Source organism: Polistes canadensis, unplaced genomic scaffold (assembly GCF_001313835.1).
Source record: "Polistes canadensis isolate GaletaPanama2010 unplaced genomic scaffold, ASM131383v1 scaffold_153, whole genome shotgun sequence".
Classification (NCBI taxonomy): domain Eukaryota; kingdom Metazoa; phylum Arthropoda; class Insecta; order Hymenoptera; family Vespidae; genus Polistes; species Polistes canadensis.
Window position 1 is genome coordinate 138,867 of NW_014569700.1, and position 27,556 is coordinate 166,422.

Consider the following 27,556-nt stretch of genomic DNA (forward strand, 5'->3'; position numbering starts at 1 on the left):
ATTGGAGGAAACGCGATTGTTCGACGTCGAGTTAATTCGCGGTCTGGCCGTGCCCGCATGATAATAGCGGCCAAGAGAGAGATTATTAGCCCCCCGAGTAATGAACGATCCTACTACGGACGCGAAAACCTAAGCAAAACTGTATCCTACCGTAAAACCGTACACGCTCACACGCAAAACTCTATCGGCGATTGTTATATTGTAATTTATAAACTGCATATACCAATTACCAGACATTTCTGCATACCTGCTTGCACTTCAATCGTGGAAACGTTTTCTATGGCTGCGCGTTGCTACGGAGAAAATAACGCGAGATTGCAACGTTAAAAACCGATGGAACTCTCTCTCACTCTCTCTCGTTGCTTTTTATTCGATGACCCCGCGAGGTCGACCAAAAATTACTCGCTCCTGACTAACGTCGTTTTCTGTGTCAAAGAACATGCCAACGATTTCCGAAGAAATGTTCTCACACATCTGCTCTGTGCGACGTTTCTTTTTTTGAAAAGAAAAATAATGATATTACCGTTAAGTTATTCGAAAAATATTTATCCTAAAAATGAACGAAATAAGAGATCTATCTATTTCTCCGTTCTCTTTTCCACCCTCCTCCCTCTCTCTCACCCTCTCTCTCTCTCTCTCTTTGTTTTCATTATTTTTCCCTTTTTTCACAGCAAATTCCATTCTCCGATCAGATATCGCGGCAGTCAGACACCGGGACTTTTTATCGAGGCGGACCCTCGGCTCGCATCGAGGAAGAGAGTAGTTTTGCAAGCGCTCTTTAGTGCTCGATTCCACAACGCGTATGTATATGCACGGTGACCGTATAAAGTAATCCGTCAGACAGAAGTGGGCAGTGGGGTGATAATGCATGAGTGCGGTAGCCCCGCCCTATCCCTGTAACCGCGATAAAATCTCTCATTACGCAACGAAACGGACCCTCTGTCGCTAGACTCTCTGTTATCCTTAGGCAGGAACAACTCTAATAAACCATACGTATGTAAAAATTTATTTTTGTTTTCGCTGTATATATATATATATATATATATATATATATATATATATATATGCACACACACCTCCGCCCCCCCCTCCTTTTTCCCTCGCCGTGCACCACCAACTCGATCTTTACATATGATCGACGCCCAATGTCATTCAACTGTCTCGCTGAACTAGATCTCATCGTTCGATGAGACATTTATCATTCGCATGGAAGCACCGATTTCCTAGTATATTTTCATTTTTTTGTGTTTTACAATCTATATCCACGAATTCGAGATTGACCCCGTCAGAAACGCGTTTAATATTTTTCTTATAAATATGTATATACCTAAGTAGTATAATATATATATATATACCTATAGATATTTCTTTACAAACGAATACTAGTTCACATATATTTCTTATAAATATGTATTAAGTATAACTAGTACGTCTATTTAATATAGATATCTCTCTTTCTATATCGTGTATAGGTAAAATATGTATTCCCGAGTAATTTACATATACATTTAAAAAAGTTCCATAAATTAAATAACCCTAACTTTATACATATGTATGCATGGGATATACGATATATTAAAATATTTTCTTTTAATAATAAAAGTAAAATACTTGACGGGGGGAGTTTTACAATAAATTCTTAATCAATCTCGATGAAATACAAAAGTACGATTTTCCTTTCTTAGCTCGAATAAGAATAAGAATAAGAAGAAGTCTGTTCTCGGTGCCCTTCGCAAGGGCAAATCACGTAATAATTAGCGCGTACAGCCGTAGGTAGGACAATCGTATTAATGCATACCGCGGTAGGGCTATCTAAAGAGCTAAGCAGCTATACACGCTATATCTTATATCAAAGAGCCAGCTGTCGAGCGAGCAAGCAGAGCATATACTGCCCACAAACACGACATCGTCATTTATCACCGCTGAGCCGGCCTCGTGTAGGTTTTCTGCATTACCTAATGAGTTTCATAACCGAATTAAATTTTTGGTCTTGACAAGTTTTAACCCGCGAGAAGGGACAACGGGGGAAGAGGATGAAGAAGAAGAAGAAGAAGAGAGAGAGAGAGAGAGAGAGAAAAAGAGAGAGAGAGAGAGAAACCGATCCGGTCGTTAAAAAGGAACGACGTTAAATTTTCAAGATTAATCTTCATCCTTGCCAATAATTTTATTTATTATTTTTTTTCTTGTTTTTGTTTCTTTCTTTATATTATTCCATAAGGAACGCACTTTTTACGCAAGCGGGGTGTGGGGGTGTCGGGGGGGACTGGAAGATATTAAAAATTTGCGCGTCGTCTGAAATAACTGGCGGTCGTTACTTTCTTTTTCTGAGATTCTTTTTCATGGATCTTACTAGACGGAAGCAATGTATCAACACTCGAAGTCTCGGGTCAACACTCGATTCGCCGTCGCTCGAGTAAACCAAAGGATTAATGTATTTTGCTTGTTTCCCACCGTCCCGTCCCTGAACATTTTTTCTTCTTTTCTTTTTTTAACTTATTTCAATCGTATGCGAAAAGGAGAAAACCGAGTCGTTCCTATTTTTGGAAATGTTTCTATAATGCAATTCCATTTCGATATAATATGTATTTTATGCAATTATGGTCGTTGGCAGTTCGTCCATTTGATCGTTCGGTCAGTCGTATTTGGTGGGGTTACGGTCATTGCTTACTGCTCATCCGCTAATTAAATTAGATAAAATCAAGAGCAACATGATGGCCAGAGAAAGAGAAAAAGAGAGAGAGAGAGAGAGAGAGAGAGAGCACAATCATGTGATGAGTAGGACGAGTTCTCCAATCCAGTCCTATGCGAACATATTGTCGGTGATCGTATAGAACGTAAAGTAACATACGTCGAAAGAGGGTCGTTCCTGACAACAACGACGCATACTACTAACAACCACGTTTTTCTTTCTATATAAGTGTATATATACACATATATACACACACCACACCACATATATATATATATATTAAAAACACTAGTTTGAAGAAGAAGCAATGAGAGATACGTTACTCTTGGGACGTTCGCGTGACTTTTCGTTTACACGGTAGCACGATCCGTTAATAATCTCGGGTGTCTTCTTTCATTTAACCTATTATCTTGGAGGAAGAAAAAAAGAAAATAATCTCGGAACGGGTGGATGGATAAAAAGATGAAATTCGAGAAGATACCGATCACCGATCTACACTACCGATCAAAAGTTTCGATACCCGTACTCTCTTCTCCTATATGAAATATCTCGACATTATTGCAAATTATATTCTCCCAAATATTATATATATATATATATATAATTACGATACTATCCTAAATCAACAAATAATTCTATAAGTATAACAAATTTATTTAATAATATAAATATATTTGCACAGGTGTAAAAATATAAATCCTAGAATTAATGTTAACAATTTTATAACTCATCCGAATATATTACGAAGTCATCGTTTATGTGACATACGTTAAAGTATAAGTGCGGTAGTATTTTAAAGATAAAACAAATACGATGAAATAAACTTCATTGATTGTATATAAAATCATTAAAGTATTTGGTACGATAAGGGGAGTCATGGATCATTGAAGTTCCATGGACCTGAACCGAGCCTGCGGGAATCCGAAGATCGTAAGTTTCTCTCTCACTCTCCCTCTCTTCCTTTCTCTGCTTCATTCTGAAAACGGCTTCGTATATACGAATACGTATAAAAGTAGATGCGTGTGGTAGTATTCGTCGCGCATCTAACTAGAATGAATCGCCATAATTTTTCAAGGAACCGTGCTGCTTCGGCTACGTTTCGGGGCCTTCGCAAACGAGCTTGACAAAATACAGAAGGTGGAAATAGATTAGCGCGATCGTTTGTCTCGTCCTTCGTCTTTCCATTAGCCACGCGTGTGTGTATGCGTATAAATGTAAACCTCTATATATGTGTATAACGTAGATATTTTTCGTACGATTAAGGAAATAAAAATCTTCCTTAGAGTTGAAGAAGTCTCAGAGGGGTAAGATCCGCGCAAACGAAGTTTTTTATTTAATCGCGGTACGCCGAAATTAAATTAGTAATTTTATTCGTATCGTAGCAGAAAAGTTTTTGACTTTCTTTCAGAGGATCTCTCCCTGGCCCCGACGTTTTAAAGCTGCTTGCGTGCTCCCTCGCAAAGAATGTATGTGTGTGTATATATACTTATGTATGTACCTCGAAGGCCTCCGAATTCAAATCAACCGGCTAAGAGTACGAGGGTAATCTCTGTCTTTTTTTTTACTTTTCGTTTCTTTATTTCAACTTCAAGATTCTGCCATTCTTTTTCTCGTATTATTAATAAAAGAAAATGTAATATCTACGTCACCTATCGTATATTTTTTCTTTTCATCTAATATTATAACGAATCTACGAATATATTTTATTTATCAAATATCATCCATAATAAACGACAATGATACGAAACTTTGATAATATATAGTAATTTTAAAATACGAAATAATTTCAATGGATAAATGTATTGATAAGTATTAATAGAAGAATCCTTTGCTCATAAAAATATAAAAGATTTTAGTGATAGCCCATAACAATCGTTATCATCATCGCCGATCATCATATTCATCGAATACCCTTTTTCCAGATAACGATTAATCTTATCATCCCGAGTTCTCGCCTATCGTACCAAGACGATAAATAATAAGAGAGTAGAATTTGTACAACTCAGCCGGTAATTATTATTTACGACGGGATATAAAGTATAGCATAGCTTTATTAAGCCACTTCTCGATTCGAAGGCACTGGAATGGAACTCCTGACTCGTGAGTTCTCTACCGTTGATATGCATCGTCCGACACTTCAATGTCTGCTCGTTTCGTCTTATACTACTTTTACACACCATATATATATATAATAATTTTATATTTTTTTTTACGCGACGCGAGTATATCATCAATAATTACCAAACTAATCGCTTCCCTTTAATTTTAATATAAAATGTTAATATATATTATATTATATTTATCTTGCTAAGAAAATGGATATAAAAATATCGAAATATATTTGATAATCAGATCAGGAATGATTTGACATCGTCGTCGTTCTTAAACTTATCCCTTCAAAGGGCTAAAATTGAAAATAATTCTAGTCTTGCCATTGGGTAACTCTTGGTGATATCTTTGAATGAAATCAGTCGGTAATTAGGCATCCACCTAACAGGCGGAAGTTCGCGACTTCGAGCGATATCGTCGAAAATTCCAAAATTCGTTAATTAAAACGACCAAAAGTGACCGCGTGTTCCAACCTGCACCTTTTCATTTGAACGCCGCGTGTGTAGTAAAACGTAGGATAACCATACCTACTGTGTACCATAAAAATAAGATATTTTTCAAAAGATGATTACGCGTCGTTCGTTTGCACCGTTAACGATCGAGAAATTGTCGTTAGATCTTTCGTTGGATCTTCGGAACCGATCGCGGTTTCGTAGCTCTCTAGGTAGGAAGATCGAAAACCGTTCGACCGAGATCGTACTATAGACATATAGCCACGGCTAATCTACTTATGGTATCCGATGTCGAATACGCTTCGACGGTGTTCGGTTTCGTTCGTAAATAACATGGCGAGGATGGTTAATTCGCAAATCTCTTCAAAGCGTGAAATCCGACGTTCGAAGGTACGTACGATCCTGTGGTCCGCGTTAAATAGATCAAACAAACAATACTCGAATACGAGGATAGAAACTTATCGTTTTACATCGACTTTACGAATGATTATTCTTAAGAAATAATGAATAATGTTAAATAATACAAAATCATTGTCATCGAGAACGCGTTGGTCGGGTGCGACGCATCAAGAAAAAGGCATCAAGAAAAAGGCATCAAGAAAAGGCATCGTTTCTTGAATTCCACTGGGACCGCGGCTCATTAGCATCATAATAACGAGCCCCTATGTCTTTGGGTAAGTATTTACGACGGCGTCCGAGAGAGTTGATGCGTATTGGTGCCGTGTATATATCCGTGCCACTCGGATACCAGAGGTGTAAGGTAACATCGCGTTCCTCCATTTGGGACCACCCTGTTGTGGAAGCCATTTACGTCGCGATCGCGAGATTTCTTGTCGCCATACTTTCTCCAAGTTGACGAACGTTCGCTTAAACGACATTTTATTTCCTCCCCCAAAGTACGATCGAACGATCAAATCCTTTATCTATCCAAAATGGTTTATCGAATATTTTTTATTCGAATCACCTGCGTTACTTAGATTATTTCTTTTCTCTTTCTTTCCTTTTCTTTTCTTTTCTTTTCCTTTCTTCTTGAGAGAACGAAATAGAAGGAAAGAAAGAGGGAGAATATAACCTCGGTAATTTCACATAAGACAGGGCGGCGCACGCGCCACCAAGCGGAAGTGCTTAAATCCATCATGGCGTCGACCGGAAACCGCCTGAGTCACTCGCGTAATCGTACCTCCTCCCGATGTATCGATTTTCTTGGACGTTTCTCTCCAAGCAAGCTAGCCCAACTTTTGCTTATCTTAACCGTTTCAGGCACATTAATTAGCTCGAGAAAAGAAAGCACCCACTGAGAATATATCTAACCAGAATAAACGAGGAATTTCCAGAAAGTACCTGAAAGAATGTTCCCTTAAGGTCTCCTCCTCCGTCTCTTTTGCTTCTACTCGTTCGAAGACTCTCCTTCCAGTTACGATATAAAACTGCACGCCACGATATAAAAATGCTAAACCGCGAGACGAATTCTCGCGAGGAATTAGAGAAAATAACTATTTTAATAGTCACGAGACTTTTTACCGAGAAAATGTATCAAGTAAATTATTATCCCCGAGACATTCCTATGGTATGGTATTCTACACAAATTTATACTAACGAATATATATTTCATTTTTTTTTATTCGTAATTAGAATCACTAATGTAGGATTAGATGACAAATTATTCGATTAGCGTATCATCAATTTGTCAAATCATTTTTGAACCTACGACCTCCTGTATTATAAATCTTTAACATTTATATTTTATTTTACGATTAGAATGATTTCGCTATTTGAATTGATGTATTTTTTATGGTATACGAAAATTGTTTTATATGCAATTTTTTTCTTTTCTTAGTATTGTATACTATTGTGTTCGTTCATAAACGAGGAATAATTTTTCTATTTCGTTGTAATCTAATGAAATTGTCTACGCTCTTACAAGGGAAAATAGTTGAAATGTCGCATACCGTCCATTAACAAAGATCCTTCTATGCCTATGGTTCAACCTTTTAATAATTGCTCATTTAACTGTCGAGGAATTTATCGAGCTCTTATCGTAGCTTTTTCCTGGAATTCTCGATAATCTCGATTTCATTCCGTAGAATCGTATCGTTGACGATTTTCAAGTAATACCATCGTGAATCGTAACGTCGCATGCTCTTGGCAAATATGTCTATGTGTGTATAAATTTGAAATTTATGGCGGATAGTTGGACGAATAGTTTCTTGGCGTTTATACATCCTCCTAGTAAAATAACATAAAATTGAAAATTCGTTTGATCGATTGTATCGAGTATAAAAGTTGTACAATAATGAAAATAAAAAATAATAAATAAAAATTGAAACACAAAATTTGTATACCGGTGCTAATAATTTTGTTTCACTATTGTATTTTTATGGTTAAAGAATAAATGACAATAAAACAAGTAAAAAAAAGGGGAAAAAAAGGAAAAATGAAGATAACGAGCCGATTAACGATTAAAGTGTATCGTTTTCTAAAAGAGGGATAAACGATCTCGGTAGTTAGGTCGAATCGTAGATAGATTCACTAGGCATCAAAGGCAAGAAGGAGAGTGCAACGGACACGCTACTAGGTTTATTGCCGATGTACATAGAAGGAAGAAGGTACCACGGTGGTAGTTTGAGGCCACGAGAGATCGATAAAGTCTGCCACCAAGAAACTTCAGCCCAGTCCTCTTGCTTGAGGTTAACTCCGCCAGTCAATTGTTCTCTAATCATAAACTTCTCAAATAGGCTTCGACAATCGATATACTATACGGTTTAACGTTATTTTAACGAATAAATATGCGTAGGGAATATTCCGTTTGTTTCCACGATAATTTGATCATTTATTTTGATCATTTCAAATAATGGATTTAAGAAATTTGAAATATACATTTTACCCCAATTAAATTCACATCGATTTTTATGAAATTTCATTGTAAGATTTGATAGAGATAAAATTGAATGCTTAATAATATCGGTAAATAAGAAAAATGTGTATGCTTGTCGCACGTCTTATTTTTTGTCATTTATACGATCGATCAGGGTTAGAAAAACGAAGGAGAAATCGTTGAAATAGAACATACACGCGTAGCCACGTGTCACCGTGCGCTGTCTCGAAAAAGGGTGATTCACGAGAAATATAGTCTTAATGACAGCGGTCGGATCCATTTTTGACCGTGGTGTCTTTCCTTCTATCGTATTCCTACAGCAGGTTGAGATCTATAAATCCTGGTGTTCTAGCGAATCGACGGGAGATATTTATCGCGTGGTATGGGGGTTCTTTATGGCTTTACGAGGGATCAATCGATTTCTACAATACACACACACACACACACACACACATATACATATATATATAAATTAACTTTGTCCTTTAACCCTTTCGAACCAGGGTAAACGTTTATCCTGCTGAATGGTGAATAACACGTGACAAAACGGATAATAAATGTCGAATAATAAAACGAAAATCTCTGTTCTATTGTAATTTGACGCCTTATAATACTCCCTCGTTAATAATCATTTTCTATTATTTATTTGTCGAAATAAATCATATTGGCTTGACGTTGGTAAACATTAGAAATAATAGGTAAGAAGACATAGAAATTAATGAGATAAGATATTTTCTTCTCTCTTATGGATCGATCGATCATTCCGGGGGGGGGGATAGAGATCCAAGTATCGCAATATATCTCTAGCAAAGCCATAATAATTAATGATCCGATCGTGTTCGCACTTGTGTCCCGTTTAACGGCAGCGTACATTTTTCTACGTTTCCAGGGGAACGAATAAGATAGAAAGAGATGCCGAGCTCGTCTCGGCAACGTCATTAGAAATTCGCAACATGTGTTTCAATGTAACGACAGCACATAGTCGAGAAAGAGAGAGGGAAAGAAAAAGGACCTAGCATGCATTGGCTCACGGTGGTCACTCGGAACACTCATGCAATATGAATGACTCCCGGCACACTCTGTAATTACCAGCGCATTTCATTAGGCGCATTAAATGATTTCGTGGCATGAATACATTTCTGCTAATGTTGATTGGCGTGCCGTCACCAGTGATGCACCGCACCGCCATCGAATTTGCTCGGTTCATTCGCCGTGTAACTCTTCGCAAAAAGAAAGAGAGGAGAGAGACTAACTTAATCTCTTTTACGTTTCTAGATAATATTTCTTTTCTTCTTTTTATTTCTTTTCTCAATGATCCGTAAAAGGATTGACAATAAAATACGAGATCTCTGGTACGTATCTTTGTTCATAAAGATAATTGCTTTGTTTATTCTCCCCCAATCGGAGGTATGCGATTAGCATAAGGAAGAAAGCACGTGTTCTCCTTCCTGCCAACTCTCTCCCCGTTTTTTTTTTCTTCTTTACTCGCACACCGATCAACCTTCGTTAGTTTGTTCCCCCTATTTGACTCGACTCCACTCGACTCAACTCGAACCGGGTCGTCTACTCTCGTTTTCATTTAAACCAACCTCAACGAAAGTTAAGAACTTCTTTATCTTAACGCTACTTAATCTGTCCTACAGAGATACAACGATTATATATATATATATTTTTTTTTGTTACAAATGATTGGTATAAATTTCTAATCCTTTTGACAATTCCGATGAAATAAAAATATCATAAGTAATCGATCGTCTCGTGGCGCCAGGTAAGAAAAATTTCTTCGAGTTTCGGATCCTTTGCAACTATACACGTTCGTCAAACTGGTCGTTCTTCCTTCCGCGATCTTAAGCTATAGCAATTAACATTCTAATGCCGTGACGCGTTTCGCGTGCGTCCTTAAGGCGTCGCAATAGTTCCTACCCGTCGCTTTGGAATCTCATGACTTTTACAATAAGTAGTATACGTAAATACGTACGCGTGCAAGCAACCGCGTAGGTGTAACAAAAGAAACGAGGTAGTTGAATGATATCGACTGAGTATGCTAATCACGGTTAAAACTCGAAACAACGTTTGGATTAGAATGACTCATCTTAACAGATCCTATTCTATTAAATGGATAGTCATAGAGTATAATAAAAAGAACGTTGCAATGAGTTGACCAGCTGCTGACCCTTTTTCATAATAAACCACCGAACGTTTTTATTATCAATGAACATTGACATCAGAGAATCCAGAGAGAGAGAGAGAGAGAGAGAGAAAGAGAAATAACGCCAGGTGATATCGAATTGGCATCGAAAGAAAAGCGAATGAACGTTTCTAACCAACTGTAACTCCACCTCCTCCTCCTGTCCTAAAAATATATTAAACCACCAAGCGGACTATCGTGAGGAGTTGGGAAGGATAGCCATGAGGCACTAACCGTCCGTCGATTCGAGCTGAACCGTCTGTCCGTCCATTCCATCCGTCTGTCCGTCCATCCGTCCGGCTGTCCGTCCGTCCACCCGTCCGCTCGTTCGTTCGTCCGAGCGTGTTCATCCATTACCTTCGTCATTAGGTCCTCGAGGGAAGAGAAGAAAAAGGAATAGGCTCGGTAAAGTTTTCTTCGTGGCGCCGAGGAAACGAGCGGATGTTCGTTCTTCCGTCCTAGTCCTTCGAATAAGACGACCAAGATGGGAGTAGGGAAAGGAAAGGAAAGGAAAGGAAAGGAAAGAGAAAAAGAAGAAAGAAAAACTAAAAAGAGTGGGGGGAGAGAGAGAGAGTGAACTTTGCAGCAGAAACCCTTTATTAAAGGTTGCACCTTTGTGAGTGAAACGAAAAAGAAGGAGAAATGGTAGTGGTAGTGGTAGTATCGGTCCGGCAAACCGTAGGTAGAAGGAATGAAGATGAAGAAGAGAAATGCGAAAGAGAGCGAAGGCCCTCGATCTGCCAAATGAAAGAGGCTCGAGAGGAGCATCCTCCTCGGTGAGATTACGTGATTCGTAGCGGCGATTCGCCATCAGTGTCAGTTTAATGAAGGCCTCTAGGTAAAAGCGAGAGCTCGCCCAGCGGGACGCGTCAGACTCTTTGGCTCTTTCCTAACAGAGTACAAGCAAGAGAGAGAGAGAGAGAGAGAGAGAGAGAGAGAGGGATTTCTTTTTGGAATCGAGCTGAGAAAATCGCCGTGAAACGACCTGTAGCGATCTTACCTAAGAGTTATTTCCTCTTTCTTGATCGTCTCCCATCGAAACGACTCCTAAAAGATAAAAAGAGATAGGTAGAACAACAACAACAACAAAAGAGAATTCTCTTCGCTAGTAAAACAGAATCCTATATCTCGGTTTCTTTCACCTTTCAATGGGTTTTTCCACGTTAGCGAGTGTGTCTCGAGTAGGAAGTAATAGTAGAGACGATTTCGGCACGCTACAGTGGAAAATAGGCGCCACGTGGGGTAGCACACGCGGAGTGCAGCAGCTGTGTGCCCTTTCAAATATAAACGAGAGAACATAATTTCTCCCCTTGCCACCCTCTCCCCTCCCCCCATCTTCCTCTCTCTCTCTCTCTCTCTCTCTCTTTTCTTCCTTAGAGTACCTCCAAGTACCGGAGATACTGTGAGATACGCCAGGTGCGCGTTACGAGGGCGGGTTCTGGTGGCCGGCCAGCTACGCCGCGATAGATTTACAGCAAATCATTTTACACGCCTATTCGGCGGATCCTACGCGTGAAATATTGTCGACATTAACTCGATGGCGATGCCGAAAAGAGGAGCCCTCGGCCGTTCTCTTAACAATTCCCCATGCGCGAATTCTCTTCTTAAAAGATCTATATATATATATATATATACACCTTTTGGCTTTCTCGTTAACGGTTAACGGTGGACGCCATTACCAACGACACGTTTCTCTTTTATACATATATAAAAGTATATATGATACCTATATATCTTTTGGTAAACGAGAGCAAGAAGGGTTATACCTTCGCGTCTTACGTGAGCTATGCGTCGCTTCGGTAGCGATTTTAAAAAGGGAGAGAAAAGAAAAAAGAAAAAGAAAAAAAAAAGAGAAAGAAAAAAGAAGGTCGTCGTGGTCGTAGGATGAAGGAGCCCAGCAGAAAAGGGCTCGTACAACGGGTCTCGCTCGGTTTTTCGGGGAGCGGCTCGTGGTCGGAGCATGAAAGGTGAGCCGCCGAAGGCGGCTGCCGAGTTACGCTCGACGCTCGGTCAAAATCTTCTTCGAGTACCTGTCCGTTCCTCCAATATGAGAGAGAGACGACCGATCCGGCACAGTTATACATATACTTATGCATGGAGCCACACTTGGTTTCTTGCTTGCTTGCTGTTCCTGGTCCGCGACGAAGACGAAGACGAAGACGACTCTCTGGTCGTCGGCCGACACTCGAGACACGCGTTCTTTTATTTCGCCTTCTCTCACTCGAAGAAGCAGATTTTCTGGAATTCGTCTGGTTCCTCGGTTGCCTCTGCAAAGCCCCGACTTTACCTTACCCTCCTCCTCTTGTTTCTCCTCTTCTTCTTCTTTAGCATCCTACAAAACCCTCTCCTTGCGCAACCTTCTTTCTTTCTTTGCTAATCTATCTCTCTCTCTCTCTCTCTTTCTGTTAGCTTGCTTCACTCGTATCCCAGTTCGTGGGAAAGCAACGAATCGATCGACGTCCAGACGTCGGGGCCCGGACCGATCGATCGCATCGCGAATCTTCGTCCATCCGTAAGATTCCAAAGTCGGTCTCTCCAATAGGATTATCTACTTTTTTTTTCTTTTTTTTTTCTATTAATATCTTCTTCTTCTTCTTCTTCAAATTGAACTCACATGAGAAAATTTGGAATATATTCGAACGAAAGTTAGATAAACATTTGTTGCGCGTAGATCTTTTAGATTTCAATCTTAAAAGAAGAATTCCCGCGAACGTTAGTCACAGTAAAGGCTTACGCTTTTGCTTCCTCTCCAAACAGACGTATATATATATATATATATACATATACACGTTCGCCATGATCATTTGATACATTCGTCTCGTGCTTTTTATCCGTTCGAGGAAGAGAGAGAGACGACTCTTTAAATAACGACAACCGAGGAACGATTCGTGAGATGATACGCGAGGAAAGGAGATGAAACGGCTCGGTTGGTAGTCCCTCGGAATATCGCCGAGGATGCGTTGCGTTTTCCGCGTATCAACGATCATCATAATTCAAGTTGATATCTGGTAATTTGCTAGGACGTTCAGGTATGTACACCGCGAAGCACCTAATCGATGCGATACGTTTTCTTTATGTACTTCGTAATACTAGCAAAGAAACGTTAATCGCAAATGAATTGAACATCGAGTTTAGAAATTGATTTTCTAATAAAATCATGAAAATGGTTTGACAATTTTTGCCGACTCGTTGCTGTCGGCCCTCGCTCCATTTGGACGACCTTGTTGCGTTTTCAAAGCCGCGGGAATAGTAGAGAAAGCAAAGGTGAATGTAAAAGGGAGAGCCAGGTGGTATGGCGATGATGAGATGATGTGATCGCGCCATATGCTGCTCCCTCTAGGGGGCTCACCGTGTACGCGCCTACTAATTAATTCCCAGGCCTTTGTTCTAGCTGCCACTACCGCTGGAATTACTCTTTTTTCCTTTTTTTCCTTTTTATAGTTATATTTCCTAGTGCTCGTAGAAGCTCGGAAAATGTTGCTACGAAAATAGCCTTTCCTGTGACGGTAATTCTCGCGACAAAAATTCTTCCTCCTATTTGATGAATTAATTAATCGAAACGCGAAAAGATTTCTTACGAATGTTAGCATATGCTGTCTTTCCAGGTAGGAAGAATCGCGAACGATTACCGCGACAAAGTCGTTAAAATAGTATCTCTCTCCTAATACGTATAAAGGAGAAAGGTATAGGAACATAAATACTAAGAGTTCCGTGGAGTCAATGAAAAAAAGGGGGTTGTAACCGCAAGGGTAGGTACCTCGATGCCGGAGTAGGAAAGAACGAGCTGTAGTGCCAGGTCGTGTAACTGACACCAGTCATTCGCTTTCCCCGTTTCACCACCATGTTGTGCCACTTGTACCCCCTACCATTCCCGCCCGCCACGGCAACCCTCCTTCGACGACGTTCGTTCGACGTTCCTCCTTCGAAAGCGATATGTTTGCGTTTCCTACTACTACGAGCTTTATTACGATTGGTAACCGATCGCGGTAATTCAACGAAATAAACGACACCGTAACTGAATCATCTCACGATCCTATATATACTTTCGTGAACTTGACTTTTACATTACACTTTTACCGAGTAAAACTTTCCATATCATTTTTCTATCCATTTTGTTTGTTCCATCAAGGACAAGAGAACGATCTATTTTTCACGGCGGGACGCGAAAGAGCAGGCATTTAATCGCTCATCAGGGATCGTCCGTTTATCTAAAGGTGAGAAAAGAGAGAGAGAGAGAGAGAGAGAGAGAGAGAGAGAACCCTTTGTGAAGTCTGACGGATCCGCTGACTAATAACGCCATCGATCAACCGGTGACTTCACACGGAGCATTTTACGATACGCGTACTTTGAATTAGTTCCACGATCAGAGGTTAACCTCGTACTTTTATTTCTTCCCGAGCTTGTCTACATGGGGCCCTGGGTTCCTGTTCTTTCCTCGTCGTTAACAAAAAGGACACCGATTTGCGTTTTAACACGTATGACGTTTATCTCGCATTGTATATAATTCGTTGGAAAAAAAGAAAAAAGAAAAAAAAATCTTCCTCGTGAATACATTTACGATCTCGCGCAAGGCCCCTTATTTTATTTCTACAGATATCTCTACGCTAATACCACACACACACACACACACATTAGTCATGCAGAAATGTCGCAAAGACCTTTTAATAGCAGAGTAAATTTCATTCTCGCCTTAGGAATCATTCAAGTACTCGAGTATGAAAGATACACGTGGTAAGATAGGAAGGATTTTCCGGATAGATTTGAAAGTAGGCGTAGTCCAGCGTGCATCTATCATACGTCAAGGTACGTGTCCCTGCCGGGTTCACTCGGTTCACTCGTCGACGAATGCTCGGGGTGTGAGGTTAAACGAGCGAGCACATGCAAAGGTGTCTTGTTCAGTAGGTCAGGAGTGCCAAGAAACCTTCCGGGTTTCCAGCTGATCGTGGCATGGCAGGCAGGCATAGCGTGGCGTGGCATGGCGTGGCGTGGCGTGTTGGCGTGATGCGTGCGTTACCTACCCGCAAGCAAGCACCAAGCAAGCAAGCAAGCAAACACCAAAGCAAGGAAGCAAGCACCAAAGTCTCTGCTCGGGGAGTTGCTTCGCTATGGTCTTCTAGCAGGCCATGGCCTTTAAGCGAGAATACCATAGGCCTTGCTGCTAGACGTCGTACGCGATATGTTGTCGTGCGTAGATCGATCAGCATAGGCTTAGACTTAACGATAATGAGACGATATCAAGATTCCTCATCTAATTGTAAGACCAACGCTACGACTTTGTACTTCCTAAGATTCCTTCCTACGATTTGCTCTTGAACTCGTTGTCACTCGGAAACGTATCTCACTCGATCGAACTTATTTTCTTTCCTTCTTTCTTTCTTTCTTTCTTTCTTTTGCTTTTGGAGATACGATCGCTAACGTAATCGTGGCCACGCTGATAATTATTCCCGGGAGGTGCGTATCTCTCGATTCAGGTGACGGTTCTCCGTGTTTGCCTCCCCCGCCCCCGCCCTCGCCAAACTCAGCTAACTTGAAATCGGTAATGATCTCCTGTCTCGCTACTAGATTGACTCGAAATAGATTGCCTGGCCCGTAGTTCCACGCCGTAATCTGGCCTTCCCGATAATATCGAGACTCAAACTCGTATCGTGACAATTAACCCATCGTGCGACTTGATTTATGTGCGAACTATATATATACAAACACACATATATATATATATATATAGGTACCTAGAGTTAACCAACCGTGTAGATTTCCAAATATCTTGAAATTCTTTAGGAATTTCCTTCGACCTAGTTTATACGGATTATTAATATTACATATATAAGAAAGTATTATACTATATATCAAATACTGCTATTCTCTCGAAATAAAAATATTCTAGTTCGTCGAGATAATATTTTTCACAAACGTTTACTAAAAAACAGCTTTCTATAATTTAAGAATTGTGAAATTTATTCGAATGACCCTCGTATCTCTTATAGGGTCTCGTGCTAAATTCGCATAGAAATGGCAACGTAATAATTTTATTTTTTTTTGGGGGGGGGTTTTTTCTTTCTTCCGGATCCTTAGAAATCGTCGTCGTCGTCGTCGTCGTTCACCGAGAGGTTACAGAGGAAGATAGGTGTAACGGCTAGGTGGTATGGTATATAGGTAGAACACGTAAATCTGCGTGATCCATCTTGGACCGTGTAACGCTCCATGTAACGCGCCGAACGCTATGAAGCGAGTGCTGATTACCATGCTCGTTAATTCTCGGCTAATATAGCAGGGTTTAACTTGGTACTAGTATACTATATACCTGGTGAGGAATTAGAAGGTCGTCGGAGACAGTATGTTACGACGATACCATCTCGAGCATATTTATATCACGATGATACTGTCTTAAGTTACAGCCGGAGTTACAGCAGCTGCAGATTGCACCTACCTATACCCTCCTCTCTCTTCCTTTCTACTCGCACCCCCTTCTCTCCTCTCCTCTCCTCCCCTCCCCGACCCTATCTTGAATTTTCGCGAATGTTGCTAATAGTTTTTTCTTTTAGCCTATCTTTCCTAACATAATATCTATTTATTCTCTCTTCCCGTGACACAGGAATTATGAACTGATATTCGAAAAAATGGTGGAACGGTAAAGAAGGTAAAGAAAAAGAATATAATATACGAAGAGAAGAGAAGAGAAGAAAAAAGAGGAAAAGAAAAGGAGGAGGAGGAGAAGAAGAAGATGATATTTCGAGTGTCGTTTGGTCGTGAGATTTTTATTAGCATCAACGAAGAAAGGGAGAAAAAGAGAGAGAGAAAGAGAGAGAGAGAGAGAGAGAGAGAGAGGAGGGTTCATGCGTGAATCTACTGGAGGAGAGCGTGGAATTTAATACCCCCGAGAGAAACACAAGAGGAGGCGAAATATTTTTCCAGACGACGAAGCTTACCTCCGGGCGCCGATTCGCGCGTTCGTGGAAATTTCACGCCGAAAGGCGTAACGTAATTCATTGCTAACAACAACAACCATAATCGTCCGTGCCGATAATAATGAGTCGTTATTACAGTCTAATTCGCATCTTCGTCGAGATACGTTGGATACGCTTCGGATACTTAAACATCGGAAAGAAAGAGAAAGAAAGAGAGAGAGAGAGAGAGAGAGAGAGAGAGAGAGAGAGAGACCGATAGAACCTAATTTATATTCATGTATACGCGAATAAATAGGCAATTTATGCGCACGGATTATTTGCCACTGAGTTGGTTGTCTGTTAGAAAACTCATCGCTACGAATTTGTATTTTTCATCGCGCGCGATATTATAATTCTAATTGAGAAAATATCCCTGAAAAGTACAACAAAAAATAATGGTGCGAGTGAGAGAGAGAAAGAGAGAGAGAGAGAGAGAGAGGGGGGTAGGAAGGAAAGTTGGAAGATCGCGCAAAAAGGGGTTGGTAGATTTTTGAGTTTTCCCTTTGAGATATGTCAACGGAGATCGTGTGTCTTGGCTAGTTCGAATTCTAGTTGGAATCCTAGTTGGAATTCTTGTATAAAAAAGGAGTCCCGACTACTACTACTACTACTACTACTCTTGCGGCTTTGTAGATCGCGCACGCGCGGATGTACGGGTGCCGCACCCAGCCGAAGAACCGTAGGTAATTGCATGTAGAACGCTCAAATAAAAACAACAAAGCCACCCGTTCGAACAGAGAAAGAGAGAAAGATAAAAAGAAAGAAAGAGAGAAAGAGAGAGAGAGAGAGAGAGAGAGAGAGAGAGAAACGTTCTACCGTATTATACCTACTCGTAGTTACGTAGCTCGAAGTGCGTGAGAAGAAAAAATTTACTCGCTCTCTTGGGCTCTGCTTCTCTAACTATGTTCCACCTTAGATTTTCATATAAAAATATTCAGAGCTCTTCGTGGTCGGTGAGCGTATGCTCGAGAAGAGATCGCTATCCGTCTTGCTGTTGTTGGCTATTGATTCGTACCACATTAACGAATAACCGCTACGTTTTACGTATATATATATATTCATATATATTTTATATTTTATATATATCTTCGATGTGTAGATTCTACCTTTAGTTCTTATCTACTGGATTCGTGCCACAAAAAGAAAGAAAGAAAGAAAATATGAACGAATCCAGGAAACATAATTAGGTGGGGTATCGTAGAAAATGTTGCCAAGATCATTTGCAAAAACAACACTCGCGAGTATAGTAAAAAGAAAAAAGAAAATCTTATGGAATTCTTACGTAAATATCGCGTTTATCTTATATTTTATATATTTATAAGTTAGATATATTGTTTGATTTTTTTCGCGCGTGTGCAACAACGGTATTAGTATGCGATCCCCTCTCTCTCTCTCTCTCTCTCTCTCTTAGTCGAATAATTATTAAAATGAAAAAAAGTAAACAAATAAATCTGTAACACTTTTACGTAAGTTGATTAATAAAAATGCGAAGATAAGAAAAACAATACATATTAAAAATATGAAATAAATCAAAATTACGAATTTGCTTTTTTATTAAATTAATTGTTTTTTTTTTTGCGAGAGATAAGATACGTTTGTTATTCTAAATAGGGCAATTATAAGACGACGCATTCGTTAGCACAAATATCGTCAGCTCACAACACAGACACTACCTTTTTCACGATCGTTCATCCAGTGACGTATTACCAGCAAGCCCATGATGGTGGTGATGGTGATGGAAGGGGTTAGATATACGAGGGGAAGATGGGGGTTATTCTTAATTAAAATGATTGCCGACATTACGGCTAAACTCTCGCAATTATGATTCCCTGTCTCCCATAAAAGTGCTGCTTGATGTCCGTTGGTGTTCGTCATATTTTCAGCTAATAACAGCCTTACGCCCTGCGCCATTCTTATCGGAGTTCATCATCGTGCAATGCCAAGACGTGCGCCCCCCGTGCAAGATGTACCCGTGTAACGAGCATCAGAGGATTACTTTTTCCCTTCTTTTATTTCTTCTTTTTTTCCATCAGCATTTAATAAAAGGGAAAAAAGAAAAAAAAAAAAAAAAAAATAAGAAACTTTCATCGTCGATCTCGAATCAACGACACTCGTTTTTATCCGGGTCAAGGTTACCCAACGAATGATTAGACGAGAGATCCATTCGATTTTACAATTCATTTTCGCGTATATCTTTATCGATCTTTCGATAAACCGATGATCGTAGTTGTAACTATAAATTCTCCTTATAAATCCTTAGAATATCTGATTGAATAAATCAACCTGAATTAAAGAAAGAAAGAAAAAGGAAAGGAAAGGAAGAATGAGCGGTTTATCTAAATGGATCCATGTAAATGAACTATCATAAATAATGGTAACTTAAGTTTGATTGTAAAAAGGTTTAGATGTTATATTAAAATGTTAGAAAGATAAATGGTTATGTAATAATAAACGGAGAAAAGTATGAAAGGCTAAAGAGAGAGAGAGAGAGAGAGATAGATTAATAATAAAAACCTGACTATCTTCTACTTGATAAATGTAAAAGTTTTCAACGACAAATGAATTTCATTTCAATCTAATAGATCAAACGCAAATAACAATTTTACATACCCGTCAAGACAGGTGAAAGGAAAATACTTTGTAAAGGAGTTTGTTAAGCGACGCGTTTAATATCGCGCCAATCGATTTATTTGGAGTTACTCGATGATTCCGTACGATTCTTACCCTCGTATTTTTACCATCAAAGTGTCTACGACTCTTGTAAAAACTTTTCTCACACGATAACCTTGCATTACACACCTATAAATATGCATAGCAACATACTTGAACGTATTTATTTATGCATGCATGCATGCATGCACGTATGTATGCATTTACGTATGTACCATCACCGATCTCCGATCTTTTGGTTACTTTATAAACACCGTCCCGCGTGTGTACGCGTAAAAAGAAACGCTATAAAAGATATCCAATCGTAACGAAGAAGAAAAAGAATAAGCAGCTGGTCATTTTCTTTCGCGAAATGGTTTTTCTTTTACTATTTAAATCTCAAACGTCGTTCACATTGATTTTCTTCGCGACGCATCGTATCGAGAAGGATAATAAAATCATGAAAATATTCGCATAAATTTGTCCTCATTGAACGCATTATTTAACGAACGGAATAAAATAAACGTGAAAAACTCTATGACGATTCGTTTACAAATAAGTAAAAACAAGTATGCACGTAGGTACTTACGTATACTAAATGGATTGGCCGAGTATCAGCTTGTCGAGTCCATATAAGTCGATATTCGGGGCCGCTCTAATTGCCACGCATTTTTAATAATGACATTAATGAGCTTGATGTTTATCGCGTGTCCGGTATCCGGTAGCGCAGCTTGGTGTCGAACCGATTAAAGGCAAATCGGATCTGCGATGTTAACGGTAAAGGAGACCTGTCCCTTTTTCTCCCGATATCGATCGCAGTAATATCACGATCTTACTTTTCTATATCTTTCTCTTTATTTCTATGTATATTCACATTCGTATATGCATACATTTAAAGGAATATTCACATTTCTGTGGTATCATTTTTAAACACGATGCGAATTTCTTCTTCTTTGGAACGGAAAAATTTCAAAAAAAAAGGGGTTAGCGTCTGCCGTGCACGCGTGCAAATGTGCGTGTGTATATGTTTCTGTCTTTTCTTCGAACAAACTCGTCATTTTATAGAAAGAAGAAGAAGAAGAAGGTGCCGGCAACGTTTCCCCGCTAACCGGCTATCGAACTCGGCAGCTGCCGTGATCGTTTCTACCTTTTCGGTATCCAAAAGGAAGCCACTTGACTGTCACGTCAAATGAGATAAAAGAACGTGCGATTTGCAAGCATTTTCTTCTTGTTTCTTTCACCACGAGACACAACCGGACGTGGATACATTCCAAAACACTTTAAAAGGAGCAACCGGAAATCGAACTACTTCGACAAAAAAGTAACGATCCTCGAGCGAGCCCCCGGTAGAATGAAATTCCGAACCTGGACCTAGTTGGTAAAAGAAAACAAAATGAGAAGAAGAGAGAAAGAGAGAGAAAGAAAAAAAAAAGAAATAGTATCCTTCGGGTCGACCAAATTTGCATTTCAAGATATCTTCTTCGCGTGGCAAAAAGAACCACCAAGAAAAAAGAGAACGACATAGAATAAAACACATATAAGAACAAGTGAGAGAGAGAGAAAGAATATAATCTAATAATGAGTGCATTAGATTATCGTGATAGAAAAACGCGAAACGCATTAACGTATTAATAATAAATAACATGAAGTGTGTGTGTGTGTTCATCTTATCATTAATTTCTTCGTAAAGGGTTTTAACGAGGTGCGATCCATTGCACGTCAATCGAAACTCTTACACTTTCTCTCCCTCTCGCTCTCTTTAGATTATATTTCTCTTTCTCACCGCAAAGCAAATCGACAGATCGTTTTACTTTAGCAAAGAAGAAACGACGCCTTAATAAAGCTTTCTCCATCGACTATCGAAGATCAACTCGATTGGCTTGGCTTGACTTGGCTTGGCTTGGCTTGGTTTGGTTTGGTTTGCTTCGCTTGGCTACCGTGTAACACATATCATCATTCTTTCTGCGCATCGTTTCTCGACACTCTCAGGGAAGACATCATTTGTCAAGGCTCGCGAACGCGCACGTGCTCGGTTAAACGACTCATCTACTCTCTTTCATTCATTCGTTCGTTCGTTCGTTCGTTCATTCATTTCATATTACGACACGATGTATATACAGGTAGATAAATACCTATCAGTTTGTAACCACATAAAAGACGACTCGAATCAAAGATAATTAGAGTAAACATGTCCAATAATGATCCTACTATCTATATACTCGAACATTAAATACAACACGATTCTTAAGAATACTAATTTGAAATTTTTAGACGACCACCCCGATTCGCGATAACGAATCTTGTTCTACATGAAAAATGAACTCCTCTTTCTATATAGATAATCGGTTTAAATTAATCGTTATTTACTACCACCTTTATATTATTATTATATTCGGTTACGATTGTTCCGTTGCGATTTTGCTCGTAAATCGATTTACGATATTTCTCGGTGTCATCCTTCTTGTAGTCTTTTGAATATTTCTTTTTATTTCTTTTCTTCTTCTTTTCTTTTTCTTCTTCTTCTTCTTTTTTTGAGATGAGTACTACGAAAGATCTGTTCCGTTGATTTCCTCGTGGAGTCCCGCCTGCCCATCTTGCACCTTAGTCACTCGTTTGCTCTCTCTCTCTCTCTCTCTCTCTCATTCTGTCTTTTTCTTTCTCTGTTTCTCATATATATAACCATACCACCACCTATTTGCCAGGTGCGAGAACGAAATGGAAAATGCAAATAAGCCGTAATAACGAAAAGGTAAACGTATCACTCGACGGATCTTCATCGCAAACTTACGCATTTCCAAACGTTTACGATATACTTTTGTAGATAGGCATATACGTGTAACATTATGTCACGCATACGCTGTAATAACGAAAAGATAAAACGAATTCGACGATAAAGTCATCGCTCAACGAGACCCGATTTTTCCATTCATTCTTCTTGCTACGTTTTTATCGTTGCTTTTTTTTCGAAAAAAATAACTCAACGAATATAAATTGAATTTTTCTCGATGAAAATTGACGATAACAATTAAAAATATCATTTTATTTGTCCACGTTTAATTCTAATGAAATATTCACAACACAAGTATCGAGAAAATCGTCGCTAAACGTGATCTTCGATTTTTCAAATCACGCACGGGTGCACCACTTTGACGTACGTAAATTAAACTGGAAAAATCGAAAAAAGAAAATAATCAATACACGATCTAACTTGAAATTTCCATTAGAATATACACTTACGAATCTAACAATAAGATATATTCATTTAATAGCAAGTATTGTACACACCTGTAATATCTACGATTGCGAGATGATCTTTTCAGTGTCTAAATCTAATGGAAATACTCTCTTCGTATAGAATTATCAAGGACTCGGAGAGAGCCAGGACTAATTCGTTAGCTCTTTATTATACCGGGGACGTAATTTTTTCATCTGTGGCAGATTTCGATTAAGGTGTCGGACGGTAACGAATTATTTAATGAGGATTTAATGTACTCGCGCGGTAAGCAATTAGTCTACAGACGTTATTAATGTACCACAAGACTAATAATTTCATCATAAACTTTCCCTTCTGCCTTCGCCTACGTCTCTCTTGCGTACACACACACACATTTATATATTAATGCATAAAAACACATATGCGCGCGCGCGTATATACAAACAACGTGGAAAGAATTCTCATCGAATATCTCGACGGCAGGACTCTCGGACTATTTTTTTCGCTAGAAAGCGATCGTTCGTATCCCGTACTCGTTAAAAAAGATCACCCCGTAAGTAATGTCCACATACGACAGGCAATTTCGAAGCTTGAGATCTTCTCCCCCCTCTCCCCCACACACCCCACTCCCCATTCTTCTCTCTATCTCTCTATGTGTCTCTTTCTTTTTCTTGTTCTTTAGTGAAAAAGAGCGAGAGAATACATATAACGAGGAAATTAATTAAAGTCGCAATAAAAACTTTCCTCGATAACAGCCAGCCGACAGGCAAGTTCTCGGGATTAATCGGCAACTCGTTAGCCCGTATGTGCTTCTCCGATTTCAGATTACGAGTGTGCCTCTCTCTCTCTCTCTCTATACGTATGTACATTTATAACTAAATATATACAGGTACATACTTACTCTATGAGGTGTACTTACCATCGTTGCATCTCAACGAGTAAAATCGATGGTTATTTCGTGTAATATAAAAATAAAAAAGAAAAAAAAGAAGAAGAAGAAGAGGAACGAAGATGATGAAGCAAAGGAATAAGAGGAGGAAGAAGAAAGAAAACAATAAATTCGCTTGAAATTGGAAGAAGGAAGGTGAGCGTGTCGTTAAAATCGCTCGGCCACGAACACGTTTATTGTTAGAGGTTGACTATCTCGAATCTAGTAGGAAGGAAAGAAGAAAAAGAAAGAAAGAGAGAGAGAGAGAGAGAGTATCAAGAAGAAATACGAAAGAAAAGTAAAAGCTTCGAAGAGTTAAAGTTAGTCGCGGAGAAGCTAAGATTCCGAGTACGAGACACACCGGAACTGCCAGTAATAAGACTAAGTGGCGGCGGTTAATTGCCAAGATTCGGTCGGTGGATCCTCTCTTTCCTCGCACTCGAACGGGCTTTGCAAGGGCTTTGCAAGGGCTTTGCAAGGGCTCTGCAACGGGGGAAAAGGTGCAACAACAAAGATCTCCTATCTGAATCCTCGAAGAACTGCTGCTGCTGCTGCTGGTGCTAGTGCTGCTGCTGGTGCTAGTGCTGCTGTGCAGGGGGTATCTTTTCAGTGCACACCGCCTCTTCGACACCCAAACTTCCCCTCCTACCAACACCTTGCCAACACCTTGCCAACAGATCGTGGCACGGCAACGCGACTACGAAGCACGCGTCCGCTTCAAAAATCACCGCTAATTAATTTGCATAACGGAGTGCAACGAATTCTTATTTTTATCTGATAATCTATGTTCAGATAGAGTACGTACTCCATCCACTTTATAACTTTGAATAAATTCGAAAGAGTAAGATAGGGGGGTGCGGGATGGGGGGAAGAAAAAGAATATAATATAATAACGCGTAACACAGGAAGCTCTTTGATGAGAATAGGATATTGCTAACACAAAGGATTATTGCTCTTGTTGTGGTCCGAGATATCAGAAAGTCTTTTTTTATCGGAACATCAGGGACGACAATCCGCGTTTCATTCTCTCTCTCTCTCTCTCTCTTCTGAAAGTCTTCGGAAAAGATCCGAGGTCAGACAATGAATACCTATTAAAACGGTGTGAACAATGCTACTCTCTGCTACCGTTTGGGCCGTTTCCCTGCTGGGGGATCGGTGAGCGGTAGCGGGTAGTATTGCTCAGGGACAAGAGCAACACCGTGCTAAGTAGAAGCCGGGCAAGCAAGCTCCTCTGGGTCCATGGTGATATACTGCGAGATCCGCGATACCAGGACCAGTGCTGCTTCGCGGACCCCGAAGAGTAGCCGAAGAACAGGCGCTTAGTTTCTCTCTTTCTCACTCTATCTCTCTTTCTTTTTCTGCACCTAACTCCTCCATCCGGATTCGTATTCGTGCGCGTGCATTACCTTGCATACGCTATTGCGCTCGATATCTCTCATCTCTCACTCTGCCGAGAATCCACTCCGTCTCGCTTCTTCTTTTTCTTATTCTTTTTATTCTTCTACTACATTTTGCCTTTTTGCCCTTTTTCTTTTTCTTATTCCTTTTCTTTTTGTTTTTATTCTTCTTCTTCCTCTCGAGAACTTTGCCACCCCCTAGACTTCATCTTCGGTAATTCCATGTGTCTTTTCATCTTCTGTCTCTCCTTTCAACGTTTATCCACTCGATGATCTCTCGAAAGAAGACTCTTTTAACACCCCTCGCGGTTATGCCAACTGTTTTCAAAGTAAGGTGTTATGATTATATATTATATATTCTCGAATAGATATTTCAAGAAAAATTGAACACCGCGTAATTATTAATGTACATGTAACATAAATGTTAAGTCTTTTTCATTCTTTTTCCCTTTTTATTAATTAAAGATCTAATTTTAAAAAAAGGAAATAGTCACGATAACGTTTATAAAAATAGAAATAACGTCGTCTATTTGATAAATCTAAAATTGTATTTCTCACGGATGACACTAAATCGATAAAAAAGCGTACCCTATGTAAGAGTTGCATTACGAAGGTGGTTTCGTGTAACTTTGCACAAGTCTGCTGTTCACCTTCGCCCTTAGATCAGAAAAGAGGGAGGGCAAGGTGGTTATTCAACCAACGTAAGAAACAGCCTAATGGCGAAGGCAAGAGAAGACTGTGGGACAGCCGAAAGAAAGAAAGAAAGAAAGAAAGAAACGAGCCTACCCATTATCCTCCTGTGCCGATTCTTCGATTGACCCCAACCGATTGTGATTGCAGATGAGATTGTGCGCGCGCGCGCGCGCATAAGGGCGTGCGTTACGAAAACGCGCGAGAACCAAACGCCATAAGAGTAACGTCGATAATAATGAACCCGATCTTTGATTTTCGACATCTTTCCCTTTCTTTTCTTTTCTTTTCTTTTCTTTTCTTCTTTTCTTTTTTTTTTACCTTTCCTTTAATTGCATCCCTTTTAAATTCCGCCGCTTTTTCGGATACTCGTTTAATACCACGATAAATTCTAACTCGGAAAATGGTGATGCTTTTTTTTCGGAGAAAAAAATTCAAGCAGGATTAATCCTTTGCACTTCGAAGTCACTTCTAGAATAAAATAAATTTCGGTATCAAACAATTTCGTTTTCAAGAAATGCACGTGAGTCTGATTTTTCCAGCACTGTTACGTATTATTAAAAATTATTATATTTTACAAACAAAATATAAACGATATTAAATGAAATATTTCAATTTTGATACGAGACAATAATATAGTGCAAAAGATTAATTGATATTGTAGAAGAAAAAAGGGATTAATCTGTTCCGGGTGATATATTTGAATTATTGTATTACACGATCCGAATTATACAAAATAATTTTGATTATCGTACAACTCGTATTATAAAAAGTTTATTTTCTTTTTCCTTTCTTGACACTCACAATCTATACTCGTATAAGATAGCATTGTGTCTTTTGATAATGAACGTTTCGTAGGAAATCTCGAACGAAAATGTTAAACGAGAAGAAGACCATTGTCTTCTCGAGTCATTGTTTTTCGACTGATAATCCAATAACGAGTGTTTCGCGTGTTTTCCCAAGTTTTCGCGAAGATAATCCACTTTCGAATTATCTATGATATTTTATATTAAACAAAATAAATTCTCCCCTTCCTTGGCCCTGCGAAAAAATCGAATAGCGAAATTTCTACGAGAAGAAACCGTGGTTCGGTTCGTCGTAATATTGTTCGTTAATATTTAAAACAAAACAAAAATTAACGTTTACCTTGGAAGTAACTTTTGGTGCGAAGATAACTGACGCTGAGCCTGAGGATACTGAGACGATCGAGTTTGCTTAGAATATTTTGTTCGAACGGAAGTAAAGATGCCAATGTATCCAGTTCGGCGTTCAAACGTTCTCTGTGTCGTTTACTCGGATTAGACTTCGTCACGCCATCCTTTTGAGGTGGTTTTAAACTGTAAACAAATATCGATACAAAAATATCATTAATACACGAGATCAACGGAGAAAAGTTGTAATCTTTTACGATTTATTCGAAT

At 39.3% G+C, this 27,556-nt stretch overlaps 1 protein-coding gene across 1 annotated transcript in view; it reads right to left on the reverse strand.

Annotated features, from left to right (window-relative positions):
• LOC106788754 (aryl hydrocarbon receptor protein 1) overlaps positions 1 to 27,556 on the reverse strand; it is a 90,807-nt gene that overhangs the window by 24,291 nt on the left and 38,960 nt on the right. The window contains exon 2 of the mRNA XM_014752298.1: positions 27,282 to 27,472. Within this exon, the coding sequence (XP_014607784.1) occupies positions 27,282 to 27,472 (191 nt within the window). The remainder of the gene's footprint in view (positions 1 to 27,281; positions 27,473 to 27,556) is intronic.